Source organism: Triticum aestivum, chromosome 3A (genome assembly GCF_018294505.1).
Source record: "Triticum aestivum cultivar Chinese Spring chromosome 3A, IWGSC CS RefSeq v2.1, whole genome shotgun sequence".
NCBI lineage: Eukaryota > Viridiplantae > Streptophyta > Magnoliopsida > Poales > Poaceae > Triticum > Triticum aestivum.
Window position 1 is genome coordinate 686979479 of NC_057800.1, and position 14181 is coordinate 686993659.

Here is a 14181-nt window from a genome sequence, read left to right on the forward strand (position 1 = left end):
AGAGGTGCTCAGTGGATTCATCAAACTGAAAATAGCTTCAGTTTTCTCAGTATCAAGTGCAGAAAGGATATGCAGAGGAAGGTGGTGTGGTGACCTCATAAACAGCCTCCCTGACTGAACAGGAGAGGATGGAGAGTTTTACGCGTACAAGTGGTGAAACAACAGTACATGCGATGGATATTTTTTTAGGGAAATTATACCGCGTAAGTGTTTGTTAGCAGTAAGTATGCAATTGCTGCCAAACTCCTAGTTTGGCCAACTCAAAAACTTAGTATGCGCAGTTGTATACAAAGGTTGTAACCTACCGGTAAAAAGGCAAAGAGAGAATAAATTATGACATTTGCACATTCATCTCAAATTGTGTATACAACATGTTATGGAATTTTTGTGGCCCAGAACTTAGCAGTTCAAACGCTTCTATTTCTGAGGCAAGGCGAAGATTTGTCAAACATAACAAAAAGGGGAAGAAGTAATTTGCATTTTGAGATATTGTACCAGACTCCTACCAACCGTGTTATTGTAGGAAATGGAAGGGCCCAGGTGTGGGATTCACCTCAGAGAAGCCCACGAAGTTGAGAAGAAGTCGCAGCAGAGGCATTCCATCGAACAGCTGAGAGGCATCCGCGCGAGAAGCGAATCCACATCATACCACGAGATCTTATGCGTACCTGTGCGTTCTGCTTCCACCTGGGCCAATCCACACGCCTCTGGTGATCGATCGTTGCTTCAACTTGCCACCAGTCCGCTACGCCGTTCCTGCTACTGGACAATTAATTGCCAGGATGCATTTTTTTTGTTGGAAGTTCGAACAGACAAAAAAAAAAAACAGGGAAACTAATCAACGACGACGGATGAGATCGACGACAGCCGATCGCCTCGGTGCTCCTGTGGCGTTTTTTTTGTACAGAGCATCCTGTGGCGCTTTTTCTTAGAAACACCTGTAATTTTATTCATACTTGGACCATAGAAACTGATTTGGAACTTGTCTTAGTTTCAGTTAACGCCGCTTCCGGATCAAGAAAAATGGATACGCCGCTTCCGGATCAAGAAAAATGGATACCTTATACTAGGCTCTAAGACATGTTTAGCTAGGGCAGCCTCATGATTTTCTCTTCTTCCTTGAAAATATTGTGACGACATAATAAAGCTTGCATGTTTGCTGGTCAGCTAGAGCACAGAGGTATGAGGACGTGCGTAACCCTTCGTTTGTGCGACTCGCTAGCATCGCTGCCGAGTCCGCCTCATCTTCTATGGTCCTGGACCATGGAGGCGCGGTGGATCCCGCCCCTTACCGGTAGGAGAGCTCCGTTTTTAGGTGTTTTCCTCGATTTTGTTAGGATTTGTGCCATGTTCATGAAGACGAGGCTGCGACAACTTTCTAAAGTTAGAATAAGGTTCTCCCTGCCTAGCTCCCATCCTGGGGGCGCTTCTAGCATCGTCAATGGGTGTGTGGAGGTGTGTCTCCGACGGATCTTAGGGATTCGGTCGGTATTTGTTTCCAGTGGACCCGCTTGGATTCGGTCTTTGACCGTCTACGCCTGTGTGTCTGTAGGTTAGATCCTTTCGATCTACGCTTCTCTACATCGGCGATGGTTGTTCTTCTGGTGCGCTGGTCCTATGTGGCCTTAGTGCGACGACTTTCTTATTGTCTACTACAATAAGGTTTGCCCGGATCCGATGAAGAAGGAGGGATGACGGCAACGCGCCTTTGATTCGCTCTAGTGTTTGTAGTCGTCGCTAGGTGGTCTACGGACATGGATGTAATTTTTTACTTCTGGTGTTCTTTGTACTACCTTAAGAGCTAATGAATAGATTGGAAGTTTTCTCGCAAAAAAACCCGCATTTTTGCCAAATAAAAGCATTTTTCCTTCTCATTTTTATTTTCTAATACATGCCTTTTGTTTTTTCAATACACGTGGTACAGTTTTTGTATACATGTACTTATTTTCAAATTTACGATGGCAATTTTTTGTATGCATGTTTTTAAACATTTTTTGAATACATGTGAAACATTTTTCAAATGCACGTTGAACCTTTCTTGAAGGTATGAAACATTTTTATAAATTACTTGCTTTTTACATTGTATTAACATAATAAATGTTTTAAAAAACACAGAGGACATTTGTTTGAATGATACATTTTTTTAAAATTACACAAAAAATTTATTTACACTGTATAAATATTTTTATAGAAATGGCATGATCATTTTTTTGAAACGCATGAACATTTTTAAATGCAAAACTTTTTTGGATGGTTGTAACATTTTTTAGAAGTGGCATGAACTTTTTTTTACATTGAATGAATATTTTAAATACGGGATGAACGGTTTTGAAAATTCAAGTCATTTGTTTTGCGAAAATAACTAAACGGGATGCTGCTGTCGCTGGAATAGGCCCGGCCAATAAGCTACTTAGCTGTGTATAAGCGAGCTCGACGTTCACCTCGCTACACGCGAGGTATAGCCTGACCCCTGCATCAAAGGGTACGCACAGAGCGTTGTGTCATGACCCAGGCCCAGTAAGAGCGACCAAGGGGCAAAATTTCCAGATCGTATGATAACGTTACTGCTCATCGATTTTTATTGGTTTTCTCACCAGTTTATTTTATTTCTTTGATTTCCATTTATTTTTATTTTCTAAATATTTAGTTTTCATATGCTATTTTTAAATTTGTGAGCATTTTTTTAAGCAGTTAAAACTTTTTGAAACAGATCTTTGATTTTTTTAAACATAAACATTTTTGGGTAATGTGAACATTTCTAAAATGTTGACAAAATTTTGTTAAATGAATGAATAATTTTAATTCATGATTTTTTAAGTTTTTAGAACATATATTAAATTAATGAAAATATTTTTTGAATGGATGAACATTTTTAAAGCTCGAGAGCATTTCCTATTGTTATTTCACAATTTGTGAATACTTCTAATTTCATGATTTTTTATTGGAATAGATGAACACATTTAAAACATGTTTTTTAAAATTCTTGTTTATTTCTTATGAAAATGCATTTTTATATTGTCTGAACTTTTAAAAATGCACTAATATTTTAGAAAAAATCACGCACAGTTTTATCTTGGAAATAATGAAAATTTAATCCGTGGAACAAATCAAGAAGATTGTTTGGTAAGAAAACGATCTAGAAAAACCAAAGAGGAAACTGAAGCGAAAGAAAATCACTAGAGATCTTATCAACATGTAGTGGGCCAGCTCGCCCAAACACTTATGTGCATCAAACCCGCTATTTGATGCTCTCTGCGTCGAATTGGGGATCTCATCTCTAATAGCGTCCCCACTCCTGGCAGAGCCAAGATTGTCGGGGTGGCGCACATGCTTTGGTATCATGGGCCAACGCAGTTAGGTTCTACTCTTACTTGTCGTCTCTTTTGGTTTCATGATTTTTATTTGAATGGGATTTGGGATGTCCCCACATTTTTATGAGGTAGTAGATATTTTTCTCTCATTTTTGGGTCATTTGGTAGTTACCCTAATGTGAGTTTTATATGTTGTATATAGTATATGTCAAAACCGAGAGTATGTAGTATGTACATGTAGTATGTAGCATATAAGAATATTTGAGTAGTATATATATCCTATCTTTTGGGTAGTATGTACTATTTTTCAGTATATTATTTTATACGTACAAATATGAAGGTGTTTTCAAAATATACAAAAAATTATGGACTCACATGCAATTTTTTTGTATAGCTTACTTTAAAATATCTTAAATATAGTATATAAACATACTTAAACTGAAAAAGTAGTATATATACTACCACATGATAGTATATGAGACATGAGTGTAACTACCCCCGGGTGGTAGGATGTATTTTTAACACGAAGTTTTTGTGGAGCTTCCTTGAATTTTAAGAAAAATTCTACCATTTTGTAGGGATTTTTTAAAGAATATATTGGCCTTTCTTCAATTATCAAAATTTTGGAGTGCTAATAAGATTTTAGGGCTCCCAAGGACTTTTTCTTCTACATAGGTGATCTTCAGGGTTTTTTCTACAAAAAAGCATGTGCGCCCAAGGTTCCTTAATTATTCTCAGGATGTGCTGGGGCTTTCCCGCAAGATTCTCCGACCTCGAGAGCTTCCTCACGAAAATATTGGTCTGCTAGGTACCTGCCTGGGAATCGACCGAACCTCAGGCGGCTTTTAGCAACGTCATCACCTAAAAAATAATATAAGAAGAATGTATATGTCATATTTAGCCTAATGAAATGACGTATGTGCCGAAACTTGGCATGTACCGCTTCGCCCGTGCCTTGCCATGCGAACCACTATGATTAAGCTAGATGGGTCGATCCGGCGGTCCAGGTTGTCTTGTCGACTAGGAAGGGCGGCTAGGGATTTTTTGCCGTGACCATTTTGGGAAGCTTTTGTAATCTATAACTTATTCTATAACCTCACTGCCTAGATTGGGGTCTCTGGATCTTGGGCGAAGGACCACTGGGCTATTTATGTCTTGATGATCTTGCTTGCTCAATGCGTATAACTAGTAGTGATAATAGATTTTGTTCCGGTGTGACATTGGTACTCTAGTTAAGAGGGTAGTTGTAGCCCTTTTTCTATAGTTTGATTTTGTGTAAGTTGTTTGAACTTTGTACATTGTTGACGATTTATTGGTGAAAATGATCCACGTCAATTATAAAAGTTCATCAGACGTACAAAACAATCAAAACATAATAAAAAAAATCATCAAGGTCTCTGGACCATTGAACGATTACTACCTTCGCTAGAACAAGTCACCGACATGCTGTTGTTGCCACTCCCTTACCGGAGCTGGCCTGACCTTGTTGATGACAACGGGGAGCCTTCGTGCATGTACCCCAAAGTGCCAGTTCCCTGGAGCTGCAAATGTCACAATTCAACCCTTGAATCGATTTGATGAGTTTGACAGTAGATCTCGCCATAGCACACACGTGGTGAGAATCCCTAACCTCGCCGCCCCAAGGAGACAACATGAATCTACGTGAAGTCTCCGTCGACTCCGCCCCGAGGGATGAACTCAACGAGGATTGGAGCCCGGAGGATTAACTCGAGGAGCACTAGTAGAAAACAGGGCTTTGGTCACGGGGCAGTTTTCACATTAGTCCCGGTTCAGTCAAGAACCGGGACTAACGTGAGCATTTATCCTGGTTCGTGTGGCTAAGGCATTGGTCCCGATTCACCTGGGCCCTTTAGTCCCGGTTCGTGCCACGAACCAGGACTAAAGGGTGCGATGCCCATTAGTCCTGGTTGGTGGCACCAACCGGGACTAAAGGTTAGACCTTTAGTACCGGTTGGTGACCTTTAGTACCGGTTGGTGCCACCAACCGGTACTAATGGGTTTTGAGGCATTAGTACCGGTTCATGGCACGAACCGGTACTAAAGGTCCCATTTCCAAACTCTTCCCCCCCTCCCCGTGGACCGCCTTTTCAGTTTTAGAAAAAACAAAAGAAAATGATGGAAATGTCAAAAAAAAAAAGTTTCCCATGTGATATGTGGTCTACTTGGTGGGAAAATTTACAAATATGAATTTCGACTTTATTTGCAAAATCTCTCTGGAATTTGTAAAATGGGCATAACTTTTGCATACGAACTCGGATTAAAAAGTTTTTTATATGAAAAATCATCTAATCGAAAAGTTACATCCGAATTTAACACGGGGAACCCCGTTAAACATTTTCAAAATCCTCAAAAACCTAACAGAAAAAAAGTTATGGGGCTTTTAAGATCTAGAGTGGAAAAAATCGAAAAAATTACTAGTCAAATCTGGTCAAACAGTGGTCAAACTGTCGTCAAACAATGGTCAAACTAATTATTCTAGAATATTAGTGTTACTAAATAATTATTTCAGTTATTTTGAATTTTGGTCAAATCTGGTCAAACTGTGGTCAAACAATGGTCAAACTAATTATTCAAAAAATATTAGTGTTACTAAATAATTATTGTTTTTTAAAACAATAGTTTCAAACTCAAACAGTGAAATGTGTCACTTCATGCTCAAGCAAAATTCATGAAGGTTAATAGGATTGACATCTTACTATTGTTAGGAAAACAACAAGTGCAGACTTGGAAACGAGAGAGAATAGAACCCGGAAGTTAAGCGTGCTCAGGCTGGGGGAGTGGGAGGATGGGTGACTGTTCGGGAAGTTAGATGATTTGGAATGATGAGGGGTGATTAGAGGATAAATTGAGCAGTGATGAGGGGTGGTGATTACACACTAGAGTTTAAAATAATTCAGAAATTTGAAAATCAAACTTTTTAAAAAAAATCAAAAAAATCATAAAATTTCCTTTAGTCCCGGTTGGTGTTACCAACCGGGACTAAAGGTGGAGCTCCACGTGGCTGCGCCCTTTAGTCCCGGTTCGTGTAAGAACCGGGACTAAAGGGGAAAGGCATTAGTACCGACCCTTTAGTCCGGTTCGAAAACCGGGACTAAAGGGGCCTTACCAACCGGGACAAAAGCCCCTTTTTCTACTAGTGGAGGATCAGAGCCTAGAAGATCAACTCAAGGATGAAGCACGACCATCCCTCCCAGCACCGCTCCTATGAGGAGTAAGAAACCCTAACATAAACTACTAGCCGTAGTAGAGGCATTGGTGTTCCCCTCCCTGCCACTGGCCGCCAGAGCAATAGGTAGATGTGAGGCGAATCCACTAGCTAGTCGATGGAGCCAGGTGGGGAAGTGTTTGCCCTAGTCATTCTTGCGAGGGGAACAAAAGGAAACTATAACTGAAAGGGAATTCCATACCGTTGACAATTTCTTTAGTGCAAATGAACGAGGAGGCTTTCTTTTATTAATATAAAACTCATTTTACAAATAAATATTAGGCCTAGTTTCCTGTCTAAGTTTAAGTTTTGGTCTTAAATTAGTACAATATTATGAGTGTCATGAGGCACAAAATTGACATCATTGAATTTGATAAAAGACTCATTTTTATATAATACGCAGAATATTGAAAAAGGTTTGGTTTCGACTTCGTAATTATCAACAATTTTTTATCTCCGTTTTTTTCAAAAAGACTCTCATGGAAGGAGGGACAATGTATCAACACATGTAGAACTAAGAGTAAAATACAACAAAAATCCTAAAACTATTTTAGGGGCGTCAAGTTAGTCCTAATACAACAAAATGCATGTATGAGTCTTAAATGTTTGCTAAATGTGTCACCCGTAGTTCTATCCGTGTTGCATCAGCTTTGAGTTGCATGGGGTGCGGGTTGACCACGGCCATGCGGCGAGTTTTTTTTCCCACAAAACCTCTCATCTCACTTTGTAACCCTCCACTTTTGCTCAAAATCCACCCGGATGTCGTCTAGCCATCGCATTCCCCTGATTATCTCGCATGATCCAATCGCAGCCGATTGTGCTCTCCTACATGACGGCCCCAGACCCCTTTCCCACGCGGCGGCGACTGTCTTCCCCGAAAGCCGTGGCAACGACGACGTACGTGGGAGGACGGCGGTGGCAACAATCAGCAGACATGCTCCATCCTCATTCCTCCTTCTTCCACCTCGACGCAAAATTTTGGACCCCACTTTCTCCCTAGCAAAACGGTCCTACCTGGGCAGCGACGGTAGACGTCAGGATGGTTACAACACTTGGGCACCGAGGTGGACAGTGGCCGTCAAAGGTGGAGAGGAAGGCAAGCGAGAAGATGTGTGCAAGGGGAGGGCCACAAAATTAGAAGAGAAAACCTTTGATTCTTAAAAAGAAAAAGGAAAGAGAGATAACCTTTTGTGTGTGTGTGTGGGGGGGGGGGGGGGGTATTGTGCAAAAAAGAAGCCGGTGCAGTCAATGCTGATGCAACACGGATAGGACTACGAGATGACACACTTATAAAACTTTTAGGACCCGAATATGCATTTTCATAGTATTAGGACTAACTTGACAGTCTTCAAATAGTTTTGGGACTTGTGGTGTATTTTACTCTAGAATTAACCATGGATAACAAAGCCATAAACCCTAGTAGTTATCTAAACAACTACACAGCCAGCCAACTCACTCAGCCATATAAAACCCAACACCGTCACCTAATGCTACTACATCCACAGACATACATTTGTTACTCCATAGCAAACTTTGAGGTGTTCTTAATTTCGAGCTAAGCTGCACGTACGCGTGTGGGCGTACGCCATGAACGGCAGGAGGAAGAAGAGCAGCGGCACGCCGCTGCTCGGCAAGTACGAGCTCGGGCGTCTGCTCGGCCGCGGCACGTTCGCCAAGGTCTACCTCGCGCACACGGTGACCGGCGGCGAGCCGGTGGCGGTGAAGGTCATCGACAAGGCGGAGGTGATGGGCACGGAGGGCATGGCGCCTCGCGTGCTCCAGGAGGTGGAGGCCATGCGCCGGCTTCGCCACCCGGGAGTGCTCCGCCTCCACGAGGTGCTCGCAACTCGCGCCAGCATCTACCTCGTCATGGAGCTCGCCCCCCGCGGCGACCTTCAGTCCAGGCTCGCCGCTCTGCCAAGCCACCGGTTTTCGGAGAAGGCCGCGCGGCGCGTGTTCGTGCAGCTCACGGTGGCGCTCGCCCACTGTCACGCGCGCGGCGTGACGCACCGCGACCTCAAGCCGCAGAACCTCCTCCTCGACGGCGCCGGCAACCTCAAGGTCTCCGACTTCGGCCTCTCGGCGCTCCCAGACTCGTTCCGGGAGGACGGCCGCCTCCACACCGCCTGCGGCACGGCGGCCTACGCCGCGCCGGAGGTGCTCCGCAACAAGGCATACGACGGCGCCAAGGCCGACGCGTGGTCCTGCGGAGTCACGCTCTTCGTCCTCGTCGCCGGCCGCCTGCCCTTCGACGACGCTAATATCCCCGATATGTGCCGGAAGGCGTGCCGCCGGCAATACGTGGTCCCGCCGTGGGTGTCCCCGCCAACGAGCCGACTGCTGCACCGCCTGCTCGACCCGAACCCGGAAACCCGCGTCGCCGTAGAGGCTCTAGCGGGGACACACCCATGGTTCGTCAAGCGCTCCCTCAGCCTCGACTCGCACCTTGAAGGCCTCCTCGACAGCCAGCCGGAGCGCGCGCTGGCGTTCCGGGCGCCGTCAGTGAACGCGTTCGACATCATATCCACGTCGCAGTGGCTCGATCTGTCCGGGATGTTCGGCGAGAGCAGGAGGAGCAAGGAGAAGCGGTTCGTGACGACGGCGTCGCCGGAGCAGACGCTGGAGCAGCTCGGCCGGGCGGGCAGGAAGCTCGGGTACGTGGTCGTGGTGGGGAAGAAAGGAAGGGAGTGCCAGCGCTGTCCTCTAGGGGGGCTGACGATATCGGTGGAGATTTCGGAGCTGGAGCCGCCGCTGATGCTCGTCGAGATGCGGCTGGAGATGGACGACGGAGAGGTTCGAGTGTTTAGCTGGGATCAGTTGAGGGTAGAGCTAGGGGATGGTGTACTTAGGGCTTGGGATAGCAGTGAGGATTTGCAACAAGTTTAGTTTAATTTAGAAGAAGTTGTTTGAAAGCTTAACTAGTTAACGGACGTATAAAAAAGTACTCTAGTATATCAAATATATATGTGAATATCTAGCTTGTTTATTTATTTTCTTGATTTCTGTTTTGGATATTACAACGTACATATACACCTTTTTGGGCAACCATGTGAATTCATTAAGTAAAGATAGTAGGACCTACGAAATTAAGAAACTGAAACGAAGTTCTACTCCCTCCCTTCCAAAATATTTAAAGTTCAAGGTTTGTCCTAAGTCTAACTTCTTTAAGTTTGACCAAGTTCGCAGAAAAGTATATCAAAATCAATAACATTGAATTACCCTCATTAGATTCATCAGAACATATATTTTGGACAAATTTTTGCTACCACCGGTGGTAGTTACCACCACTTGAGTTTTGTACGTTGTATGTAGTATCTATCAAATCGGAGAGTATATACGCGTAGTATGTAGTATATAAGAATGTTTGGATACTACATATACTACTCTTTAGGTAGTATGTATCGTATTTTTCGTATGCTTCTTTTTACGTACAAATATGTACGTATTTCATAAATGTAATAAAAATCACTGGCCAACTTGTAATTTCTTCATTTAACTCACTTTGAATTATCTTATATATAGTATATGAACATATTCGAAATGATAAAGTAGTATATATAGTACCACGTGGTAGTATATGAGACATGTGGGGTAACTACCCCTAGGTGGTAGGATGTATTTTCCGGATAAACTTAGAACTTCAAATATTTTGGAATGGAGCAAGTATGTATGTCCAGCTCTACCCCTGTGTAATGGTTGTGTTTATCCAACTTTAATCGGTGGTGATTTTAATATGAGGAGAGAAACACACTATGAGGTGTCCGTACGCGGTCTGATCTTTTTAGTGCTATCATAGAAAATTTAGAGTTGCATAAGATTGACCTGTCAAACATGAGGTTCACTTTTCAAATGATCAAGAGGACACCCTTTTTCAAAAGCTTGATAGATGTCTTATGAGCAGTGATTGAGGATTACTTTATGCTTTAGTCACTACTCTGAAGAGATATTTATCTTACATACTTCTTTGTTGGTGCACTCAATCCAATTACCAGTCTCAAATCCACATTTTAAATTTGAGCTTTGTTGGCTGGTGAGAGACGAGAACATCATTAGGGGAGCAAGTGATATGTATGGATGTAGGTGAGATGGACAATTTGGATGAATGTAAGTTTAGATTGGGAACTACTAGAAGAACTCTTAGAGTTTTGAACAAGAACATAGAGACTAGATATATAGTTGAGATAGATGGGCTGGCTAAACAGACCGAGCACATTGATAAATACAATGAGATTTTTGGCTTATATGAACAAGATAGGGGTCCTAAGAAATGACTAAAGTTTAGGCTTTCTCAAATTAGGAAAGAAGATGAGATTAAGTGGTGACAAAGATCTAGGCAGAGAGATATGTTGCACGGAGATAATAATACCAAGTGTTTTGTGGCCAAAGCTAGTGGAAGAAGAAGGCAAAGTATATAGGTTTATAGTTTAAATCATGGCGATGAGGCCATTTCTAGTGAAAAAGAACTCAAGTCTCATGTTACAGAATTATATAAAACTCCATTTAGTAGTATTGAGAGGGTTAATATTAATGGATGTCTTCATTTCGAGAGGAACATAATTAACGAGGAAAACTATTTCTTAATTAGCCCCTTTTCCATGGAGGTGATTAAGGAAGTAGTTTTATCTGTTGAGCATAATAAGGCACCTGGCCCTTATCTATTCCTTGTGGAGTTCTATCATAGGCTTTGTCATGTAGTTATGCACTCTTGTTTTTTTTGCGGGTGAATATGCAGTTTTATTCCAGGTTAATAGAGTTACAACCAGCCATTACAAGATCTAAAATGAAGCTAGGCCCTTGTTGCAACCAATACGTGGTGTTGTGTTATGCTCTCTTTGAAGAGATTATCTGATGATTTCTATAATGGTTGTTTAAACTCCTCTAGGCAAAACTATGGGATACCCACGAAAGTGCCAACACACCAGAAGATGATGTGATCCATAAGTTAGACCTATTTGTCTACTTAATGTCAATTTTAATGCTTACTAAGGTTGTATTATTTTTAGGTTGATTTTGAGAAGACCTATGATAAGATTGAGTGGTGCTTGCATGCCAACTCCAAAGCTCAATTGGTAGCCAGTTGTTGGGCCCCGAGAGTAAGAGTTTGTAGCAAGCGATAACTTTCCCTTGGCGGAGAACCAAAGTATCAATCCATATATATAACACCCCCTAGCCTCTATCAATCAACATTATAATACAAATAGGAACCCACTTGTGCCCCAACAATTTTTGTGAGGTTGTTAATCTCACTATCTTTGATAGCTGAAACACGTTATTAATAAATAACATGTAATACATTTTTTGGCATTTTTGGGTTAATTAATAAATGAAAATGAAAGAACATGTACAAGTGTTTTGGAGATTTTCATTATGTGGGAAATTGGATCGGGAGTCATTGATAACTCCCAAGTGCATGGACTTATTCTAGCACTTTACAATTAAGGATGTGAAAGTATTTAGTGTCGTTTAGTGTCGATCCCTGTTGGAGCTAAAGGTAGACATCCTACTTCCTATTCTCTTAAGTTATGTATGGCACTTACACAACTATCTATGTATTTTAATGTCTACTTTAGTAAAATCAGGTTGAAAGGAGTTTTTTGTATTGTAAAAGCAAGCTAACAAAAGTTAGGTGTTATTGTTAATTAGTTTGCAAAAAGTAAAAGACATCGCTTGTGTTTTTTGTGGCGGTTTTGAAGAAAGTGTGTGGTCTCTATTGGGAGCAAGTGTGCTAGGCAATTGGTAATTTTGTGATCACACGACTGTCTATAGAGGTAACAAGTCTAAAGGCCACAAAATGCATCTCAATGTCTACCTATGTTATTTTTTTCTCCAACGCCATCTCAAGAGACTTCTCACAACATGGACAGACAAGGCATTTGGTGACTTTGCATATCTTTTCCTACATAAGTGAAACTCGTGTTTATTTGTAGGGTGGAGCCTAAGCTTACATGTTGCAATTCCTTAGCATTCACTTATGATTGAATCCTTAGCAAGAATTCACAAGTACTAATACTTATTAAGGTAAACCCGACCATAGATTTAAGATCTAGGATCCCTTAACTTCCATATGCTATGCCTCCTATACGGGTTTGCCATTCTATCACTCCAGCTTCCAATCGTATGTTCATCATAACACATTGGTTAACCTTATGTGTTCCCCTAATGTACGAGTGGACTCATACAAAAGCCACACAAGCTTGCATAGAACTTAACATTTATAATGTGCAACCGAACTTCTTACTAGATCACTAATGCCATAGAACAAGTTACTACTCAAACTTTGACACAGTCATGCAATAAATCATAGAGAAATAATTTATAACACATGTCATCGAGTTTGTCAATGGATTACTAAGGTTTTATGGGTGGGAAGCCTATGTTCCAAGGAGGAAGATGACAGTGAAGTTGATGGAGACGATTGTAACAACCCGTTCACAACCATCGGTTCCCCGTCATTATGTTTGGCTGCCACATGAGATCTAGGCTGGCCCCACAGACGAACACTAGTCTTTCCTACGCTCTTTGTCCTCACTCATGTGCACACCGGAGCAAAATGTTTGGTTGGTCACCCATCCTCAAATTACCCTAGGCCAAGACACTTAACATGAAGGTTATTAGATGAGCTTCCAGAAAGGAGGTGCACCTTGTTGACATGAGTATTCTATCATTTGTTATTACACCAGGATGTGACAATGGACTTCCGATGCCTCTAGAGAGGGGGGGGGGGGTGGAGCTCCTCCTTCTTATTCTTTGTCTTATTCTTCCTTGGCCCTTTGCATTGGTTGCGAGATATGTTTCCCCTTTGGTTTTCATGGCTTGGTGGCTCGGAGAAGGGAGCCTCCTCTGAGTTTGGATCTAACTTTCGGGAGAGTCTTCTCTGGAAGCTGTAATCCATCTACTGTTACCGTCTCTCAACTATCCAAAGATCAATAACTCTGAAAATTTCTGAATAATATGTCGGTTCAATAACATTGGGGACAAGCTTGCGCAAAAATGACGCCAACGGGAATTTTTTTCTTAAGGTAGCCAGTGGGGCATTTGGCTTGGCCATGTGTGCTCTAGGTTAATGGTAGATGTACTATAGGTTTTGGAGAAGATGATTGGATTGGTAAAAGATCTTCTGCCGACAGAGTTTTCAAGACTTTATGCCTTAACTTTCAATGAGAACATCACTGTTGCATGTGTGCTCTAAGGTAAGGTTGGGGTTTCTTAAGATTTCATAGTCTTAGTGGATACAATGGGACATGATCCTCGCCAAAAAATAACAATGGGACATGATGAAAGAAATGTGTAATGTTGTGTCTTCGAAAGAAACAGAAAAGATAAACTTATATGGAAGCTGATGATGGACTCTTTTCAGTTAAACCTATTTATAGAGCACTGAAAATGCAACATGCTCCTTTCCCTCATAAATCCATGTAGAAGATTATAAGACCCACTTGAAAATGCAAAATCATTAATTGGCCCCTAATTATGTGCTTTTATAGAGCACTGAAAATGCAAAATCATTAATTGGCCCCTAATTATGTGCTTTTATAGAGCACTGAAAATGCAAAATGCACTCCAGTTTTTCTAATTACTCTGATTATACAGCCGATTAGTCTCTTGACACTGTTGACAACACTCTCGCGGGCGGTTTAGCCGCTT

General features: G+C 41.8%; 1 protein-coding gene across 1 annotated transcript; it reads left to right on the forward strand.

The window, feature by feature from the left end:
• Positions 1–8045: 8045 nt before the first annotated feature.
• Positions 8046–9500, forward strand: LOC123059100 (CBL-interacting protein kinase 4-like). The gene has a single exon (XM_044481742.1). It carries the CDS (start codon positions 8125–8127, stop codon positions 9421–9423), a length of 1299 nt encoding a protein of 432 aa, XP_044337677.1. The 5' UTR covers positions 8046–8124; the 3' UTR covers positions 9424–9500.
• The last annotated feature ends 4681 nt before the right edge of the window (positions 9501–14181 follow it).

What these genes read in the sequence shown, in the direction of transcription:
- LOC123059100 (XM_044481742.1), top strand. Translation starts at nt 8,125, where the DNA reads ATGAACGGCAGGAGGAAGAAGAGCAGCGGCACGCCGCTGCTCGGCAAG.